Source organism: Nematostella vectensis, chromosome 7 (genome assembly GCF_932526225.1).
Source record: "Nematostella vectensis chromosome 7, jaNemVect1.1, whole genome shotgun sequence".
NCBI classification, from domain to species: domain Eukaryota; kingdom Metazoa; phylum Cnidaria; class Anthozoa; order Actiniaria; family Edwardsiidae; genus Nematostella; species Nematostella vectensis.
In genome coordinates this window covers 1,083,642-1,102,706 of record NC_064040.1, presented here as the reverse complement: position 1 = coordinate 1,102,706, position 19,065 = coordinate 1,083,642, and the positions used below count along the sequence as shown (strand labels likewise).

The following is a 19,065-nucleotide window of genomic DNA, read 5'->3' as shown; positions in this document are numbered from 1 at the left end:
GAGTGTCTGTACCTGTGTTATGTGACTCAGTACCTTTTCTCGAGTGTCTGTATCTGTGTTATGTGACTCATTCTCGAGTGTCTGTATCTGTGTTATGTGACTCAGTACCTTTTCTCGAGTGTCTGTATCTGTGTTATGTGACTCAGTACCTTTTCTCAAGTGTCTGTACCTGTGTTATGTGACTCAGTACCTTTTCTCGAGTGTCTGTATCTGTGTTATGTGACTCAGTACCTTTTCTCGAGTGTCTGTACCTGTGTTATGTGACTCAGTACGTTTTCTCGAGTGTCTGTATCTGTGTTATGTGACTCAGTACCTTTTCTCGAGTGTCTGTATCTGTGTTATGTGACTCAGTACCTTTTCTCGAGTGTCTGTACCTGTGTTATGTGACTCATTCTCGAGTGTCTGTATCGGTGTTATGTGACTCAGTAACTTTTCTCGAGTGTCTGTACCTGTGTTCAGTACCTTTTCTCGAGTGTCTGTATCTGTGTTATGTGACTCAGTACCTTTTCTCGAGTGTCTGTACCTGTGTTATGTGACTCAGTATCTTTTCTCGAGTGTCTGTACCTGTGTTATGTGACTCAGTACCTTTTCTCGAGTGTCTGTACCTGTGTTATGTGACTCAGTACCTTTTCTCGAGTGTCTGTATCTGTGTTATGTGACTCAGTACCTTTTCCCGAGTGTCTGTACCTGTGTTATGTGACTCATTCTCGAGTGTCTGTATCTGTGTTATGTGACTCAGTACCTTTTCTCGAGTGTCTGTATCTGTGTTATGTGACTCAGTACCTTTTCCCGAGTGTCTGTACCTGTGTTATGTGACTCATTCTCGAGTGTCTGTATCTGTGTTATGTGACTCAGTACCTTTTCTCGAGTGTCTGTATCTGTGTTATGTGACTCAGTACCTTTTCTCGAGTGTCTGTACCTGTGTTATGTGACTCAGTACCTTTTCTCGAGTGTCTGTATCTGTGTTATGTGACTCAGTACCTTTTCCCGAGTGTCTGTACCTGTGTTATGTGACTCATTCTCGAGTGTCTGTATCGGTGTTATGTGACTCAGTACCTTTTCTCGAGTGTCTGTATCTGTGTTATGTGACTCAGTACCTTTTCTCGAGTGTCTGTACCTGTGTTATGTGACTCAGTACCTTTTCTCGAGTGTCTGTATCTGTGTTATGTGACTCAGTACCTTTTCTCGAGTGTCTGTACCTGTGTTATGTGACTCAGTACCTTTTCTCGAGTGTCTGTATTTTCTCGTCCTTAAGCTCAATCGCGTGTGACACTTTGTTGTTCTGGTGCACTGCTTCCTCGAGCCTCGACTTGAGGGTCTGTATTCTGTCATGCTTCTGCTCCACCACACGATTTAACTTGTTGATCTGGACGGCAGCTTCGTCAAGCCTGCGAATGATGTAAATAATAGAGTCACAGCTGGCCCAGTGTGTTAGCGTGCCAGGCCTCCCACCTCTGTTGAAAAGGTTTCGATTCTCGGTCTAGACATGGATAGTATTTTTCTGTTTCATGGACCCGAATTTGACTTGTTGGACGTAAGCTTACTAGAAGCTTGTGTTCCCCAGTTCAACATGGTAATTCTTAATACGTATTAGGATTTTAAATATTACAGCACTCTTATACAAGACTTAAAGAATAACTATCCTTTACTGAGGCTAATACCCTCTTACTTTGTCTCGAGGTCGATGATGTCTTTCTCTTGCTTTTTCGTGCTCTGTGTTAGAATCGAAATCTTTGTCTCGGTCTTCCTAAGAGCAGTGCTCTGCGACTGCGCATGGTCATCTTGATTCAGCTCCAGCTCTTCCACCCTGAAACGAGAACAATAAGGGTGGGGTGGGTGGGGGAAAAATGAACAATCAAGGGAATGGTTAGACTTCTAGGACGGGATGGGGGAAAATGGACAATCAAGGGAATGGTTTGACTTATAGGACGGGATGGGGTTAGGTGGGTGGGTTCTAAGGTCAAGAACTGATCAATAAGAGTGGGGTGGGCGGCGCACATTTTAGAATTCTTGCGTCAAGAACTGATCAATAAGGATGGGGTTAGTAGGGGAGGTAAACATGATCAATAAGGATGGGGTTAGTAGGGGAGGTAAACATGATCAATAAGGATGGGGTTAGTAAGGGAGGTAAACATGATCAATAAGGGTAGGATAAGTAGGGGAGGTAAACATGAGCAATAAGGATAGGGTAAGTAGGGGAGGTAAACATGAGCAATAAGGTCTTGGTGGACGGGGGTCAAGGTTCAAGAACTGATCAATAAGGATGGGGTTAGTAGGGGAGGTAAACATGATCAATAAGGGTGGGTTAGTAGGGGAGGTAAACATGATTAATAAGGTCTTGGTGGGTGGGGGTCTATGTTTAAGAACTGATCAATAAGGGTGGGTTAGTAGGGGAGGTAAACATGATCAATAAGGATGGGGTTAGTAGGGGAGGTAAACATGATCAATAAGGTCTTGGTGGGTGGGGATCTAGGAAACTAAGAACTGATTTAAAAGGGTGGGGCTGATGGGGGTCAAGAACTGATCAAGATCGAAAATGTATCCGGATTTACAAAGGCTCCTGGTCGATGATGTGAATATGAGAATTAATCTGGACCAAAACTGTGGTCTTACTTTTTCTCGAAAGATTCAATCTTACTTTTTCTCGAGAGATTCAATCTTTTGTTCCTTTAGCTTAAGTAGGTGGGCCGTCTTTCTACCCTCAGCTTCACTTTCCTCCAGTCTACATAGACACAACATAGGAAGTAAATAATGGCAGCTGTAAATGCACGAGCATCGATGCCATCTAAGTACCCTAGCCAGAACAACACCCCTCTAATTGCTTTATTCGATAATGAAAGGGAAAATAATGTGAAGAAATCTAGAATTGTCTGAATAGTTTTATACTCCATTTACCAAATTCTATATATAACGCAAAAAGCTTCCAAAAAATCAGCCGATTGAAGTGGATATTTTCTCACACTTGGTAATTTACTAAGATAACAAAATGAGGGCGAAACGACAGACTCTTTACCAGTCCCCATGGTAGTACCTTGATTGCGCGTCCACCAGTTTATTTTCCTGTTCTTTGTTCAAGGACTCAAGTTTTTGCGCATGCGTTTTTGACTGTTCAGAAGCTTTCGACACACCTTCCAACCTATCAATAAATCATTCACACGTTGCACTGAGCAATTTAGCCGATACAACAACATCCAGACCGCAATGAACAAGCGAGAGTGGTAGCGAAGGGGACCAACTGATATTGATTGTTTTCCTAAAAATATAACTTTTAATCACTTTTCAAACTTTATCTGACATTGCGTTTCCTGATAGAATTATTATCACAAAGAGACTCTTGGGGGTGAATTGGCTAAATACATAATGGTACTTAGCTTAATAAAGTCACTTCCCTCAAAGAATACTTTAATACTTATCAACAAGATCTTCCTCGAACGACCCTTGGAAATATCATTCTGGCAACATACTTTTCCTGGAGCTTCTGAATCTCGATGTCTTTTTCTTTAAGAGCAATGGTTCTTTTGCCGTCAGCTGAAGTAGCATTCTTCATGTCATCAAACCTGGGGTCAAAAAAATAAAAAAAACAATTCTAATTATGTATCCAGAGGATTCAACTGCGCAGACATAGTTAATTCCTTCTTCTGAGTGCTTTGAGCCCTAAAACTAAAAGATTTGTAGGATTCACAATCCTTCCATTAAAGAGCCCCTGTCAGCCTTTGTTATTGTTTTCATCTTTTTGTAGTAAGACAAACTAGTCAAAGAAATTTCTAAATAATAGTCTGTACTTTACTTACCAAAAAATATCAAATCAGCCGATGGAAATGGATGCTTTCTAGCATTTGGTGCTTAGCTTCGATGACAAAATGGATGCTCTCTAGCACTCGGTATTTTGCTAGGATGACAAAATGCGGCTGACAGAAACTCTTTAAAATAACGATTACAAGCTTTCGCTAAGCGCAACATCCTGCATTTACCTTTTTTGAAGTTGTTCAATTTCATCATCCTTAGATTCGATAATTTCCTCTAAATCCAGCAGCCTGCAATAACAACAAGGTCGTTTGGCATCTAAGAGCATGAAGAGAGGGAAGGGGAGGGATGTTTGGCACGCGAGGGTAGAAAGAGAGGGGAGGGGCAGGATGTTTGGCACGCGAGGGTATGAAGAAAGGAGAGGGGAGGGATGTTTGGAATGCGAGGGGATGAAGAGAGTGTGTGTGGAGTCTTGAACAGGTGGTCACACTTGGACAGCAAGTGGCAGCTGACAGATAACTTTTGACGCCCAAACTTAGCAGGTTAGTTGGCTTGGCTTTAGTTCTGCATATTCTGTTAACCTTTTACAACACGAGTACTTTATGCAGTTTCTAATAGAGTACTGACCTCTTCTTGCACTCAGATAACTTCTCTGTACGAGTTTCCAGCAGAAGTTCCAACTCTTCCTCCCTGATATAAGAGTCAACAAAAAATATTAGCAAATGGTTCGGAATAGGAAGTACTTGGTATTTAGGCACTGATCGATGGAGTAAGACAACGCAAGATCAATTAAGTAAAAACAGCACAAGATCCATAGAGCAAGAAAGCATAAGTTCGCAAGAGAAAAACAGCGCTCCACCATAACGATAATGCAAGACAGTGCATGACATAAAAAAAACACAAAAACAAAAAGCAAGGAAAACCTTATATGTCTTATTTTCTGATACATCACAAATGAGAGTATCTCTTCTGATATTTTTTGCGAAAATCGTTTCTCTCGCTGAGAGCTTCAGTGCACCTTTTTTCGTTGGACTGCAAGGTTTTCTCCAGCGTCCGAATATTTTCCTCTTTCTTCCGCACTGACTGGTCCAGCTTGTTGTTCAGGTTCAGGGTTTCTTCGAGTCTCTTCTGCAAACCCTCGATTTTCTCGTCTTTCTCCGTCCCTTCCTTCTCGAGTTTGGAAGATTTCGACTCCAGCTCGTGGTAGCTGAAAGCAGAGACAGGGTTATTTGTGACAGTTTTACACGTCGACTTCAGGGAATCTTGAAGTCACAGAAAGTATGGTGCCGGTGGCAGTATTCCAAACACTTAAGTCGCAATTTCCATAAATTTGAAGACAAAAAATATCATTTTTCATATTTCAAAACATGTTAACGCCTAAGGGGAAATTATAGATTTTATAATAAGTTTACTTTAATCAATATTTCTTCCTTTTTTATTTGTCACAAGACACGCCCATCTCTCGTCATGCGCTAGGTTAGGGGCACGTTTTGTCGCACGCTAATCTTCAATAAGCACTGTGGACGCATCCCACTCCCTCAAATCTTTGTAAAACTTTGAAAAAGCAAAATAAATCTGCACCAAAAAGGCTTCTTTGGCTGTTTTATTTTAAAGCTTTTTTATTTTAAAACATTTACATTTTTAAGTTATGGTTTTTCTACCACGAACTCGTAGTAGCCTAAGAGTGTAAGAGTGAATACCATTGATGGATGGGAAGATTATTTTATCCTTCTTCCCTCCCTTTTAAAACTACTTGCGCCTGTTTCACAGGTTACACATGACGCAAATGCGAAGGTCTCATACAGGCTGCTCTTAGCCTACGTCGCGCTCCTGCCGTGCCGAATCTCATTTTGGATTGCGAACGTGAACAGTTCTATGTCTGAACAATTAAGTTTGATACGGCACTGAGCACGGCCGCACAAGAAGTGCTAAAGCAAATGCCAAATTTGATTCTGTGCCACAGGAACTCAACATCAAGTCAACTTTTACTTCTCAGGGTGACGTCAGAAGCAACGTTGACTCGAATGTATTTGTTTCGATACAAATGGACAATTAGATTCGACAAGACACAACACGGAAGTAGCGCAACGTATGGATCGGGCCTTCGTGTTCTCGATCTGCGTAAGCCTGGCGTATGGATCGGGTCTTGCGTGTTCTCGATTTGCGTAAGCCTTGAGTATGGATCAGACTTTCGTGTTCTCGATCTGCGTAAGCCTTGCGTATGGATCGGACCTTCGTGTTCTCGATCTGCGTAAGCCTGGCGTATGGATCGGGCCTTACGTGTTCTCGATCTGCGTAAGCCTGGCGTCTTTGGTTTTAAGGATCTGCGTCAGTCGACGACTCTCACGCGCAACTTCCTGACTCTCGATTAGTCTGGTCAACAACGAGAAGAAAAGAAATGTTAGCACCTGTCCAAAGTCAATAGCGCGCTTTTCATGCGTGCGACTCTCAACCACTCTTCCAACAGCATGGCGCTGAATGATAGGGACTTTACGCAACCGCATCAAGACATGTTATGTAGAAAAGGGGTTATTCGTAGTTATTAAAAATCATCGCATATCGTACTTAGCTTCTAGCTCTGCAATCTTCATGTCTTTCTCTCCTATCGTCATGTCCAGCCTTCTAAACCGGTTAACAGATCCGTCCAACCTGCGAATTATATTGAAATAAACACCACGATGCAGTTAAATGTGTGCAAATGATTTTCACCGGACAAGTCATGTATGGGCCAAATGAGCCATAAGGCCAATGTGAATAAATTTACCTGCTCTGCAAGTCGTGTATCTTTCCTTCCTTCTCTTGGACATACTCTTCAAGCCTGACACACAGACATGAGAACGGGTAAAAGAACTATTACACAGACGATAGTATATAAGGACTTGTATCACTAGAAGAACTATTACACAGACGATGTCATCTAAGAACGGGTACGACTAAAAGAACTATTACACAGACGATGTCATCTAAGAACGGGTAAGACTAAAAGAACTATTACACAGACAATGGCATCTAAGGACTGGTAAGACTAAAAGAACTATTACACAGACGATGACATCTAAGAAAAGGTAAGACTAAAAGAGCTATTACACAGACGATGTCATCTAAGAACGGGTATGACTAAAAGAACTATTACACAGACGATGAAATCTAAGAACAGGTAAGACTAAAAGAACTATTACACAGACGATGTCATCTAAGAACAGGTAAGACTAGAAGAACTATTCCACAGACGATGTCATCTAAGAACAGGTAAGACTAAAAGAACTATTACACAGACGATAACATCTAAGAACAGGTAAGACTAAAAGAACTATTACACAGACGATGGCATCTAAGAACAGGTAAGACTAAAAGAACTATTACACAGACGATGTCATCTAAGAACAGGTAAGACTAGAAGAACTATTACACAGACGATGGCATCTAAGAACAGGTAAGACTAAAAGAACTATTCGACAGACGATGACATCTAAGAACGGGTAAGACTGGAAGAACTATTACACAGACAATAGTATATAAGGACTTGTATCACTAAAAGAACTATTACACAGACAATGACATCTTAGAACGGGTAAGACTAGAAGAACTATTACACAGACGATGACATCTAAGAACGGGTGAGACTAGAAGAACGATTCCACAGAGGATGTCATCTAAGAACGGGTAAAACTAGAAGAACTTTTACACAGACGATGACATCTAAGAACGGGTTAGACTAGAAGAACTATTACACAGACGATGTCATATAAGAACGGGTAAGACTAGAAGAACTATAACACAGACGATGACATCTAAGAACTGGTATGACTAGAAGAACTATTACACAGACGATGACATCTAAGAACGGGTACGACTTCAAGAACTATTACACAGACGATGGTACTAAGAACGGGTAAGACTAGAAAAACTATTACACAGACGATGTCATCTAAGAAATGGTATGACTAGAAGAACAATTAAACAGACGACAATGGCATCTAAGGACTGGTAAGACTAGAAGAACTATTACACAGACAATAGTATATAAGGACTTGTATCACTAAAAGAACTATTACATAGACGATGACATCTAAGAACGGGTTAGACTAGAAGAACTATTACACAGACGATGACATCTAAGAACGGGTATAACTAGAAGAACTTTTACACACACGATGACATCTAAGAACGGGTGAGACTAGAAGAACTATTACACAGACGATGACTTCTAAGAACGGGTAAGACTAGAAGAACTATTACACAGACGATGTCATCTAAGAACGGGTAAGACTAGAAGAACTATTACACAGACGATGACATCTAAGAACTGGTGTGACTAGAAGAACTATTACACAGACGACAATGGCATCTAAAAACTGGTAAGACTAGAAGAACTATTACACAGACAATAGTATATAAGGACTTGTATCACTAAAAGAACTATTACACAGACGATGACATCTAAGAACGAACGGGTAAGACTAGAAGAACTATTACACAGACGATGACATCTAAGAACGGGTGAGACTAGAAGAACTATTACACAGACGATGACATCTAAGAACAGGTAAGACTAAAAGAACTATTACACAGACGATGTCATCTAAGAACAGGTAAGACTAAAAGAACTATTACACAGACAATGACATCTTAGAACGGGTAAGACTAGAAGAACTATTACACAGACGATGACATCTAAGAACGGGTAAGACTAGAAGAACTATAACACAGACGATGACATCTAAGAACTGGTATGACTAGAAGAACTATTACACAGACGATGACATCTAAGAACGGGTACGACTTCAAGAACTATTACACAGACGATGGTACTAAGAACGGGTAAGACTAGAAAAACTATTACACAGACGATGTCATCTAAGAAATGGTATGACTAGAAGAAAAATTAAACAGACGACAATGGCATCTAAGGACTGGTAAGACTAGAAGAACTATTACACAGACAATAGTATATAAGGACTTGTATCACTAAAAGAACTATTACATAGACGATGACATCTAAGAACGGTTTAGACTAGAAGAACTATTACACAGACGATGACTTCTAAGAACGGGTATAACTAGAAGAACTTTTACACACACGATGACATCTAAGAACGGGTGAGACTAGAAGAACTATTACACAGACGATGACTTCTAAGAACGGGTACGACTAGAAGAACTATTACACAGACGATGTCATCTAAGAACGGGTAAGACTAGAAGAACTATTACACAGACGATGACATCTAAGAACTGGTGTGACTAGAAGAACTATTACACAGACGACAATGGCATCTAAAAACTGGTAAGACTAGAAGAACTATTACACAGACAATAGTATATAAGGACTTGTATCACTAAAAGAACTATTACACAGACAATGACATCTTAGAACGGGTAAGACTAGAAGAACTATTACACAGACGATGACATCTAAGAACGGGTGAGACTAGAAGAACTATTCCACAGAGGATGTCATCTAAGAACGGGTAAGACTAGAAGAACTATTACACAGACGATGACATCTAACAATTGGTACGACTAGAAGAACTATTACATAGACGATGACATCTATGAACGGGTAAGACTAGAAGTACTATTACACAGACGATGACTTCTAAGAACGGGTATAACTAGAAGAACTATTACACAGACGATGTCATATAAGAACGGGTAAGACTAGAAGAACTATTACACAGACGATGACATCTAAGAACTGGTATGACTAGAAGAACTATTACACAGACGATGACATCTAAGAACGGGTACGACTTGAAGAACTATTACACAGACGATGGTACTAAGAACGGGTAAGACTAGAAAAACTATTACACAGACGATGTCATCTAAGAAATGGTATGACTAGAAGAACTATTAGACAGACGACAATGGCATCTAAGGACTGGTAAGACTAGAAGAACTATTACACAGACAATAGTATATAAGGACTTGTATCACTAAAAGAACTATTACACAGACGATGACATCTAAGAACGGGTGAGACTAGAAGAACTATTCCACAGACGATGACATCTAAGAACGTGTAAGACTAGAAGAACTATTACACAGACGATGACATCTAAGAACGGGTGAGACTAGAAGAAGTATTCCACAGAGGATGTCATCTAAGAACGGGTAAGACTAGAAGAACTATTACACAGACGATGACATTTAAAAATTGGTATAACTAGAAGAACTATTACACAGACGATGGCATTTAAAAATTGGTATAACTAGAAGAACTATTACATAGACGATGACATATAAGAACGGATTAGACTAGAAGAACTATTACAAAGACGATGACTTCTAAGAACGGGTATAACTAGAAGAACTTTTACACAGACGATGACATCTAAGAACGGGTGAGACTAGAAGAACTATTACACAGACGATGTCATCTAAGAACGGGTAAGACTAGAAGAACTATTACACAGACGATGACATCTAAGAACGGGTACGACTTGAAGAACTATTACACAGACGATGGTACTAGGAACGGGTAAGACTAGAAAAACTATTACACAGACGATGTCATCTAAGAAATGGTATGACTAGAAGAACTATTAAACAGACGACAATGGCATCTAAGGACTGGTAAGACTAGAAGAACTATTACACAGACAATAGTATATAAGGACTTGTATCACTAAAAGAACTATTACACAGACGATGACATCTAAGAACGGGTGAGACTAGAAGAACTATTCCACAGACGATGACATCTAAGAACGGGTAAGACTAGAAGAACTATTACACAGACGATGACATCTAAGAACGGGTGAGACTAGAAGAAGTATTCCACAGAGGATGTCATCTAAGAACGGGTAAGACTAGAAGAACTATTACACAGACGATGACATTTAAAAATTGGTATAACTAGAAGAACTATTACACAGACGATGGCATTTAAAAATTGGAATAACTAGAAGAACTATTACATAGACGATGACATATAAGAACGGATTAGACTAGAAGAACTATTACAAAGACGATGACTTCTAAGAACGGGTATAACTAGAAGAACTTTTACACAGACGATGACATCTAAGAACGGGTGAGACTAGAAGAACTATTACACAGACGATGTCATCTAAGAACGGGTAAGACTAGAAGAACTATTACACAGACGATGACATCTAAGAAATGGTATGACTAGAAGAACTATTACACAGACGACAATGGCATCTAAGAACGGGTAAGACTAGAAGAACTACAGAATAACTAACTGGGATGGGTAGGTGTGTTCGAATCATGGAAATAATACGGTATGTTTTACACCTGTGACAACAGAGTAATCTCGCTGTATTTCTTATGTTAGCCCTTCATCGGAGCTAACGCTTGAAACATTAAAGAGACTAGATCTACTATTTCAACCTTATATGGCATCTAAGACTTGTAAGATACACGTTACGCGCGGCGGAAAGGTCGGTATGACCGCTGGAATACTTGTGATTTCATAACAACACAGTATACTGTATAACAACATCTCAGCTATAACACATCAATCTAAGTGTCAAAGACAGCCGTTGAAAAAAAAAAAGAATAACAAACAACGTGGCGGAATATCACGGTTAGAACCCCAGTAAAGGTTGAGGACTAAGGTAGAGCAGTAAATCGCTTGTCACTTGTATGTAAACAATAACCTGTCCACCTTCAATACCTCTTAGTACCCTCTCCCCCCAAGTCCCTTAATAGAGATTTCACTAAAGACAATACCTATGATCTAGAGGTAAATTAATTGTTAATGTTACGGGTTAATTTTTAAATCACAGTATTATGGAGTTACATGTTACAGTGCATTTGTTATTAAAAATAGGGTTAATACGGTGCAGGGTTAGGGTTTTTAATAATGTTATGGGTTCCTGATGTCAAGGACGAGTGAGAAAAAATGGTCGGTTAGATAATTAGTGACGAAGGAATGAATATATTTGGCTCGTATATAAGGTTGGCTTTATTCAGAAAAAAAACAAGAAAATATTGAATAAAAAAGAACTATTAAAACGCTAAATAAAAATAGAAAGCACGTAAGACAGGCAACTCGAAATAAAAAAAATATAAAAAAAAACCCGGGTCACGGGGACAATGGCCATGTTGATAATCGATGTTTTGGACAATGGATAGTGATGACGAGGATGTTGTGATGTTTAGAATAGTAATACAAAAATTATGATAAGGATGTTGATGACGAGACGATTAATGATGAGGATGACAAAATAATGATGCTGATGATAACGATATTTTGGACAATAATGACTGAATATTCTGGATAATAATGACAAGGATGCCCTTGTTGGTGTTGCCCTTGTTGATTGTGATGATCATATTGGTGATGAAGAAAATATGATGATATCGTTGATTATTATTTGCTATGATGAGAAAGATGCTGATAAGCTGAGAAAGGTGATAATGATTATGATGATTAATATGTTGCTGATATAGATGGTGACAATCATAATGATGGCGATTATGATGATGACCGATGATAGCGCGTGATTTCCACCGTGACTTACTTCGTCTTTCTAGTCTCCAAGTCTACGATTTTATCTTCCCTTCGTTTGACACTGTTTTGTCGCTGCACTTTGATGTTCGTCACTTGATCCAGACTGTAAACCATAAACACCCCAGATGCAGTTTGCTCCAATGCCACTTTTCAATTTGCATGCAGGGAAACGATATCAAACTCCTCAAACAAATACGGGCTCCATATTCAACTCCTTTTAGATTTTACAAAGATTTAAGACATGTATTTATATGTGCGGTGTTATATAGTTATAGAATGGAAGTATTGTGCTGATTGAAGGATTTTATGATTGAAGGTTTACACAGGGTTTAGGGTGTGTTTATTTTTTTTTTAGATTTTGTTAGCCATTTTATTTGCATTTAATATAACTAAGGAGTAATCCTGTTAAAAGAACATGCAAACGCTAGATAAGATGAATAGAGGACAGCGAATTTTATTATCTGAGCTTGGCTGAAGACATTACTGAATTCTCTGACAACAAACAAAAAAACGTCAGGAAGAAAGCTACATTTTTCAATGACACTTTAGAAAAAGTCGCATCAAAATTTAAAGATTTGCATTTAATATTTTGCGAATATATTTAAGTTCTAACAAAAATTCTCCGCCTTATTTGATGTGAACTTAGCTTCATTGGTACATTTTCCCGTCATGCCCTACTGTATAGGCTAAACACACGACACGTGACTCCTTTTGGTTCACCTTCGAACCTTTTTTTCACCATTTATTTTTACAGGGATTAACTTGTAAGGAATGTTTTAAAGAAATAAAATAAAACAATTTCGAAAGCAGTTAGCTTATTGATGATTTTATACGATTATCCATTAATATCTGAGTTCTGAGTTTTTTTGGGAGACGTGAGAGGTACATGCGCATCAAATCTTACCGTCATGCACTGCGCCCCTTTTACACGCGCCTTAAAATCTTACCGGCATGCACCGCGACCTTAGCGCACGCGCCTCAAGATCTTTCTAAAGATCGTACCAACGTGCACCGGGACATGCACCATGACCATACAAGAGCACACCACAGGCATACCGTGATTCCAGGTCCCGTATTCTCGTGTAGTTTGATTGAGCAAGCTTCATTTGCTCTTTCTCTTTCGTCTCAGCCTCGGCCTCCATCTCCAAAATCCTTTAATAAAACCCAGTCGGTGAATTAAGCACCAATTTACTTTAAAGCGGAAGGTCAACAAACTGGCACGAATCAGCAGATGAAAATAAATGCTTTCTCATCGTTAGGGTGACAAAGTGGTGGTCTAATGGGATGTATATACATGTATTTTTTTCTGAGTTCTTACCTCTTCCCAAGGGCCTTAATCTTTTCGTCGCGGTTCTTCAGTGATTTGTTCAGGTTCGCATTCATGTTGACGGCGTCTTGTACTTCGTCAAGTCTGGAGGAACAAAAAGGATTGAACAAGAAATCGGATATAAATACACAGGAATCACGGGTGAGCATGTGTGTTAGCGTATTAGGCCTCTCACTTCTGCTGAAACGGGTTCAATTTCCGGTCAAGACATGGATCTCAGCCTCTACCCTGGGTAAAGACCTGTGTATTGTGCACGAGTTGCGACACAAAGCTTATTTTTTGTAGAACGAAACAATAAAAATAGAGCTGAATACAAGGTGTCGTCTGGAAATGTTCTTGCACCGGGGTAAAGCCATTTCTCGACCCTGGATTTGATTAGTTGAACAATCGTATTGGAATATACTAAAAGCTTGTGTTCCTCCGCTCCAGGATGAACAATTCTTTGAAGAATTAAAATGTGTATTAGGTTAATTAATGTGAAGCGCTTAGAACACGCTTTGCAATTTGTAAGCGCTATACAAATTACATATATTTATAAGTGGGTCTTGGCAAAATCAGATAGACAAACCTCTCTTGTAATCGTTGAATCTTTTCGTCTTTTTGCTTGTTATTCTTGGACAACTTTTCATTCTCGGAACAAACATCCTCTAACTCATCCAACCTATGAGTACAAACAAACAAACAAAATCATATTTGGGATAAAAATATCTCATTGATCGGTTGACAGGACAATTATGAGATATAAGGAAAACAAAGATTGGCTGAAAAGTCTTATAGGGGCTTGGGGATAGGTTAAGAAGATACTTTAACATATTGTACCGGCTTTGAGAAGTACCCACAACCCCAAAAATTCATGAATGCAAAAAAAAAAAAAAAAAAAAAAAAACAAGATGAAGATACTCAGGCATCAGTCTAAGGGATAAATGGTTTTGAAGATATGCATCCAACCAAGGTGTTGGCAACTACTCTTAAGCCAAAGCACAACTACGAGGGATTAAAAGTGGGGACCGCAAAGCACTGTTAGAAAGCTAGGATACCACTGACTAGGTGCAGCTGTGTTTGACTTTGACAGGCTGTATAAAACTCAGAATAGGGGGAAGGTATCTGTTTTTTTGTAAATTCAAGTCAAAAATAGCCAGGAGTCAATGGGTTAAATATAACTGCCCTTCAAGGGATGGCTGAGAGGACAATCATAAGATATAGCGACTATGGAGATGACTAAACATAGCGATCTTAGGGATTCGCTGGGAGGACAATCATAAGATATAGCGACTATGGAGATGACTAAACATAGCGATCTTAGGGATTCGCTGGGAGGACAATCATAAGATATAGCGACTATGGAGATGACTAAACATAGCGATCTTAGGGATTCGCTGGGAGGACAATCATAAGATATAGCGACTATGGAGATGACTAAACATAGCGATCTTAGGGATTCGCTGGGAGGACAATCATAAGATATAGCGACTATGGAGATGACTAAACATAGGGATCTTAGGGATTCGCTGGGAGGACAATCATAAGATATAGCGACTATGGAGATGACTAAACATAGGGATCTTAGGGATTCGCTGGGAGGACAATCATATGATATAGCGACTATGGAGATGACTAAACATAGCGATCTTAAGGATTCCTGCAGACAAGAAGACTAACAATATAAGGGCCTCACGGATTGGCTGAGATGACAAACATGAACAATAAAATAAGGGCCACACAGATTGGCTGAGGAGACAAACATTAGATATAAGGGCCTCACAGATTGGCTGAGATGACAAACATGAACGATAAAAGGGCCATACGGAATGGCTGAGAAGACAAACGTGCGATATAAGGGCCTCACAGATTGGCTGAGATATGGCCTAGCTACCTGTCTTCAAGAGTCTTTAGCTTGTCATCCTTCTGTTGAATGGCTTGGTGAAGCTTTTGGCTCTCCTCGACAGCGCACTCTAATTCTTCCACTCTACAGAAAAACATCACCGTAAAGCCGTCGCCATATTTGAGGTTACGTGTCACCAAGTGCTAGTTTTCAGTGCAAATGGCAAATGGTAAACTGCTGTTTCACGATTTTAATGTATAAATGAATGAATGAATGAATGAAAAAATAAATTTTCCGTGATATGTACTCTTGTACACTACTATCCTTCATCTCATATGTACTCTTGTACACTACTATTTGTCATCTCATTTCAAGGCGTAACAAGCCTTGAAATATTGGAGGGGCAGTACCATGCCCCTAATGGTCATTTCCTTATAATTAAAAAAATGGGGGTGGGGGGTGGGGTGGGGACGTACCTCCCCTCAAGTGCAGCTGCCTTCTCATCCTTGATCTTGACACTGTGATTTAGCTTGTGATTATGCGCCTGCACATCCTCCAAACTGGAAAACAACTGACCCTTATTAGCAAAGACCGTAGGCTCAAATAGCAATAAAACACTTTCCTTATCTATAATATTTAGCAACACCCTTGCTCCCTAGCACACCCCGTGGGATCAAACTGGAAACACCCGTCCCCATGCTTAACACAGCCATTATTGGTTTCGGTACAGAGGAACACCCGGATTTGGGGATTATTTTTTAGAGGGTTGGTTAAGGTTTTTAGAATAAAAATGTGGGGGCTTTTTGAGAAGATTCAAGCCCGGCGAAAATGGGTGAGATTGTACCCATGTTCAAGCTCGGCTAGCTTCTCCTCCCGCTCCAGTACAATTCGGTTCAGTGTTGATATCTTCTCGTCTTTCTGTCGGATGTCCTCGAGGAGTTCTTGAGATGATGCCAATAACTGCTCGAGTTCACTTATCCTAGACGCAAAAATGAAAATGTGAAAACTCAAAACCGCTGCAAATATTAACCAAAATATCGAACATCGTGTTAGGAGATAATTTCCAGGATTTCAGGGTGTGGGACTTTGGGGTACCGGATAAAATTTAGTCGATATTGTTTGCGCTAGAAAAAAACATTTTTCAAAGTTTAAAAAAAATCATACAGGGATGTCCACAGAGCTGAAATTGACATGAAGGTTACTCAGAAAAACAGTTTCTTTGCCAATAAAGGAATTTCAATAAAAACACTACATGTTTTCAACTTGTCCGGGTACAAGATTCATGATGCTTATTGATAAAATTAATTTATCTTAAAATCATCAAACCTGTCCTCCAGTGTTTGGATTCTTTTGGCCTTTTGATCCACGCTGTTTTGAAGTCGTTGAGTTTCACATGTCAAGTCTTCTACCCTGTAATTTCACAAGCACAAAACTTCATAATTTAACTCGAGGGGCATTAAAGAAAACTGATAGCGGCGGGCACAACCCTCATAGTTCTTCACCTGTTCTCAAGCTCCATGATTTTTTTCATCTTCTGTTCCAAACTTTGGCTGAGACGGTTCTTTTCCGCTGCCAAAGATTCTAGCTCGTCGATTCTTTGGAGGCAAATAGAAGAAACAAACAATTTCTACCTTGTATGGCAAATATTTTTTTTAATAAAAAAATGTTTGATTTTCCCGTTAAAAAAAAAAAAAAAACAGATAAAATACAACTGGAACTGAAACTGGAACCAAAATATCCACTTGTTATAATGTTATTTCATTTAGGATAAGTATTGCGTTGTACAATGAGTAGGTTAGACTTACTGCCCCTCGAGGTCAGAGATCTTCTCCCCCTTGAACTTGAGACTGTGGTGCAACTTGTTATTGGCGCTTTCTAGATCCTCCAGCCTGTGCCATGGACAACATAAGTCAACAACAGAAACGCGACACATGATCACATGCAACTCAGGTCACATGATCACATGCAACTCAGGTCACATGATCACATGCAACTCAGGTCACATGATCACATGCAACTCAGGTCACATGATCACATGCAACTCAGGTCACATGATCACATGCAACTCAGGTCACATGATCACATGCAACTCAGGTCACATGATCACATGCAACTCAGGTCACATGATCACATGCAACTCAGGTCACATGATCACATGCAACTCAGGTCACATGATCACATGCAACTCAGGTCACATGATCACATGCAACTCAGGTCACATGATCACATGCAACTCAGGTCACATGATCACATGCAACTCAGGTCACATGATCACATGCAACTCAGGTCACATGATCACATGCAACTCAGGTCACATGATCACATGCAACTCAGGTCACATGATCACATGCAACTCAGGTCACATGATCACATGCAACTCAGGTCACATGATCACATGCAACTCAGGTCACATGATCACATGCAACTCAGGTCACATGATCACATGCAACTCAGGTCACATGATCACATGCAACTCAGGTCACATGATCACATGCAACTCAGGTCACATGATCACATGCAACTCAGGTCACATGATCACATGCTACTCAGGTCACATGATCACATGCTACTCAGGTCACATGATCATATGCAAGATCAGATGCAACTCAGGTCACATGATCACATGCAACTCAGGTCACAAGATCAGAAGCATGTAGGTCCGTACACAAGGTACGGAGAGTGTGAGCGCATTACCTAATGGCTGCCAAAAAGTGGGTCATTTCTGATTGAAGTATCGTCAAATACTCTTTTTCATATGATTCTATAGTTTTCTAACTATGAATTCATGGTACTACTAACATTAGGCGACACTTGCGCCCCCTCATACTCACTTGTTCTCCAGTTCCACGATCCTATTGTCTCTGGCTTCCAAGGTGCATTTAAACTCCGTGACGCGGTCATCCTTCTGCACGAAACTCGTATTCTCGGTCTCAGACAGGCTGGAAAACATCAAGAAATTACACTTTAGCCTTATTTTGCACTTAAAACTAGGGTGGATCTCGCAGGAAAGGCTCCAGGTGAATAACGAATAAGAAAGGTCCTGCTTCAGGTCAACTGTCAACCCTTTTCATTTAATAATTCGTCATTTGTATAGCTTCGAAAAACAGGAAGCAATTTAAACATTGCAAATGCCCCACCACCGTTGTAAGGGGCAAATATCTAGGCTTTTGTTTAGTGTTTTACGGTCAATTTGGTCTACATACCTGCTTTCTAGTCCATCGATTTTCTTGTCTTTCAGTTTTATTGTATGCTGGAGTTTTTTAACCTCGTTCTTAAAGTCCTCAAGACTAGAAAAGAAAGATTATTATATAAAAAGGAGAGAAAATTATCGAAAACTAGTTGTCCTTACTAATTTTCCCTTTGGCCTGGTTGTTTTTTAACCGACTTTCCCTTTGGCCTGGTTGTTTTTTACCGACTTTCCCTTTGGCCTGGTTGTTTTTTTACCGACTTTCCCTTTGGCCTGGTTGTTTCCTACCGACTTTCCCTTTGGCCTGGTTGTTATTTACCGACTTTCCCTTTGGCCTAGTTGTTTCTTACCGACTTTCCGTTTCTCTGAGTTGCTTCTCCTTGAAGTCATGATTAGTGGAGAGCACAGCGATCTTTTCATCTTTTTGGCTGACAACGTCTTTCAACTTATCAGCTTCTTCGAGTAGTTCATTCAGCTTGTCCACACTGACAAGGGTCGAA

General features: G+C 39.8%; 1 protein-coding gene across 5 annotated transcripts in view; it reads right to left on the bottom strand.

The window, feature by feature from the left end:
• LOC5502442 (girdin) overlaps positions 1-19,065 on the bottom strand; it is a 46,435-nt gene that overhangs the window by 10,335 nt on the left and 17,035 nt on the right. For 3 of the 5 annotated variants that reach the window (XM_048730775.1, XM_048730776.1, XM_048730779.1), the window contains exons 27-50: positions 18,916-19,050; positions 18,582-18,665; positions 18,210-18,317; positions 17,184-17,267; positions 16,881-16,973; positions 16,705-16,788; positions 16,223-16,357; positions 15,855-15,938; positions 15,430-15,522; positions 14,125-14,217; positions 13,548-13,640; positions 13,286-13,381; positions 12,240-12,332; positions 6,509-6,562; positions 6,310-6,393; positions 6,025-6,117; positions 4,763-4,951; positions 4,372-4,434; positions 3,972-4,034; positions 3,465-3,557; positions 3,032-3,136; positions 2,639-2,722; positions 1,670-1,807; positions 1,221-1,388 (exon numbers count right to left, since the gene is read on the bottom strand). In XM_048730775.1, coding sequence (XP_048586732.1) covers positions 1,221-1,388; positions 1,670-1,807; positions 2,639-2,722; positions 3,032-3,136; positions 3,465-3,557; positions 3,972-4,034; positions 4,372-4,434; positions 4,763-4,951; positions 6,025-6,117; positions 6,310-6,393; positions 6,509-6,562; positions 12,240-12,332; positions 13,286-13,381; positions 13,548-13,640; positions 14,125-14,217; positions 15,430-15,522; positions 15,855-15,938; positions 16,223-16,357; positions 16,705-16,788; positions 16,881-16,973; positions 17,184-17,267; positions 18,210-18,317; positions 18,582-18,665; positions 18,916-19,050 — 2,409 coding nt within the window. The remainder of the gene's footprint in view (positions 1-1,220; positions 1,389-1,669; positions 1,808-2,638; positions 2,723-3,031; positions 3,137-3,464; positions 3,558-3,971; positions 4,035-4,371; positions 4,435-4,762; positions 4,952-6,024; positions 6,118-6,309; positions 6,394-6,508; positions 6,563-12,239; positions 12,333-13,285; positions 13,382-13,547; positions 13,641-14,124; positions 14,218-15,429; positions 15,523-15,854; positions 15,939-16,222; positions 16,358-16,704; positions 16,789-16,880; positions 16,974-17,183; positions 17,268-18,209; positions 18,318-18,581; positions 18,666-18,915; positions 19,051-19,065) is intronic. The other 2 variants (XM_048730777.1, XM_048730778.1) reach the window with 2 other exon arrangements.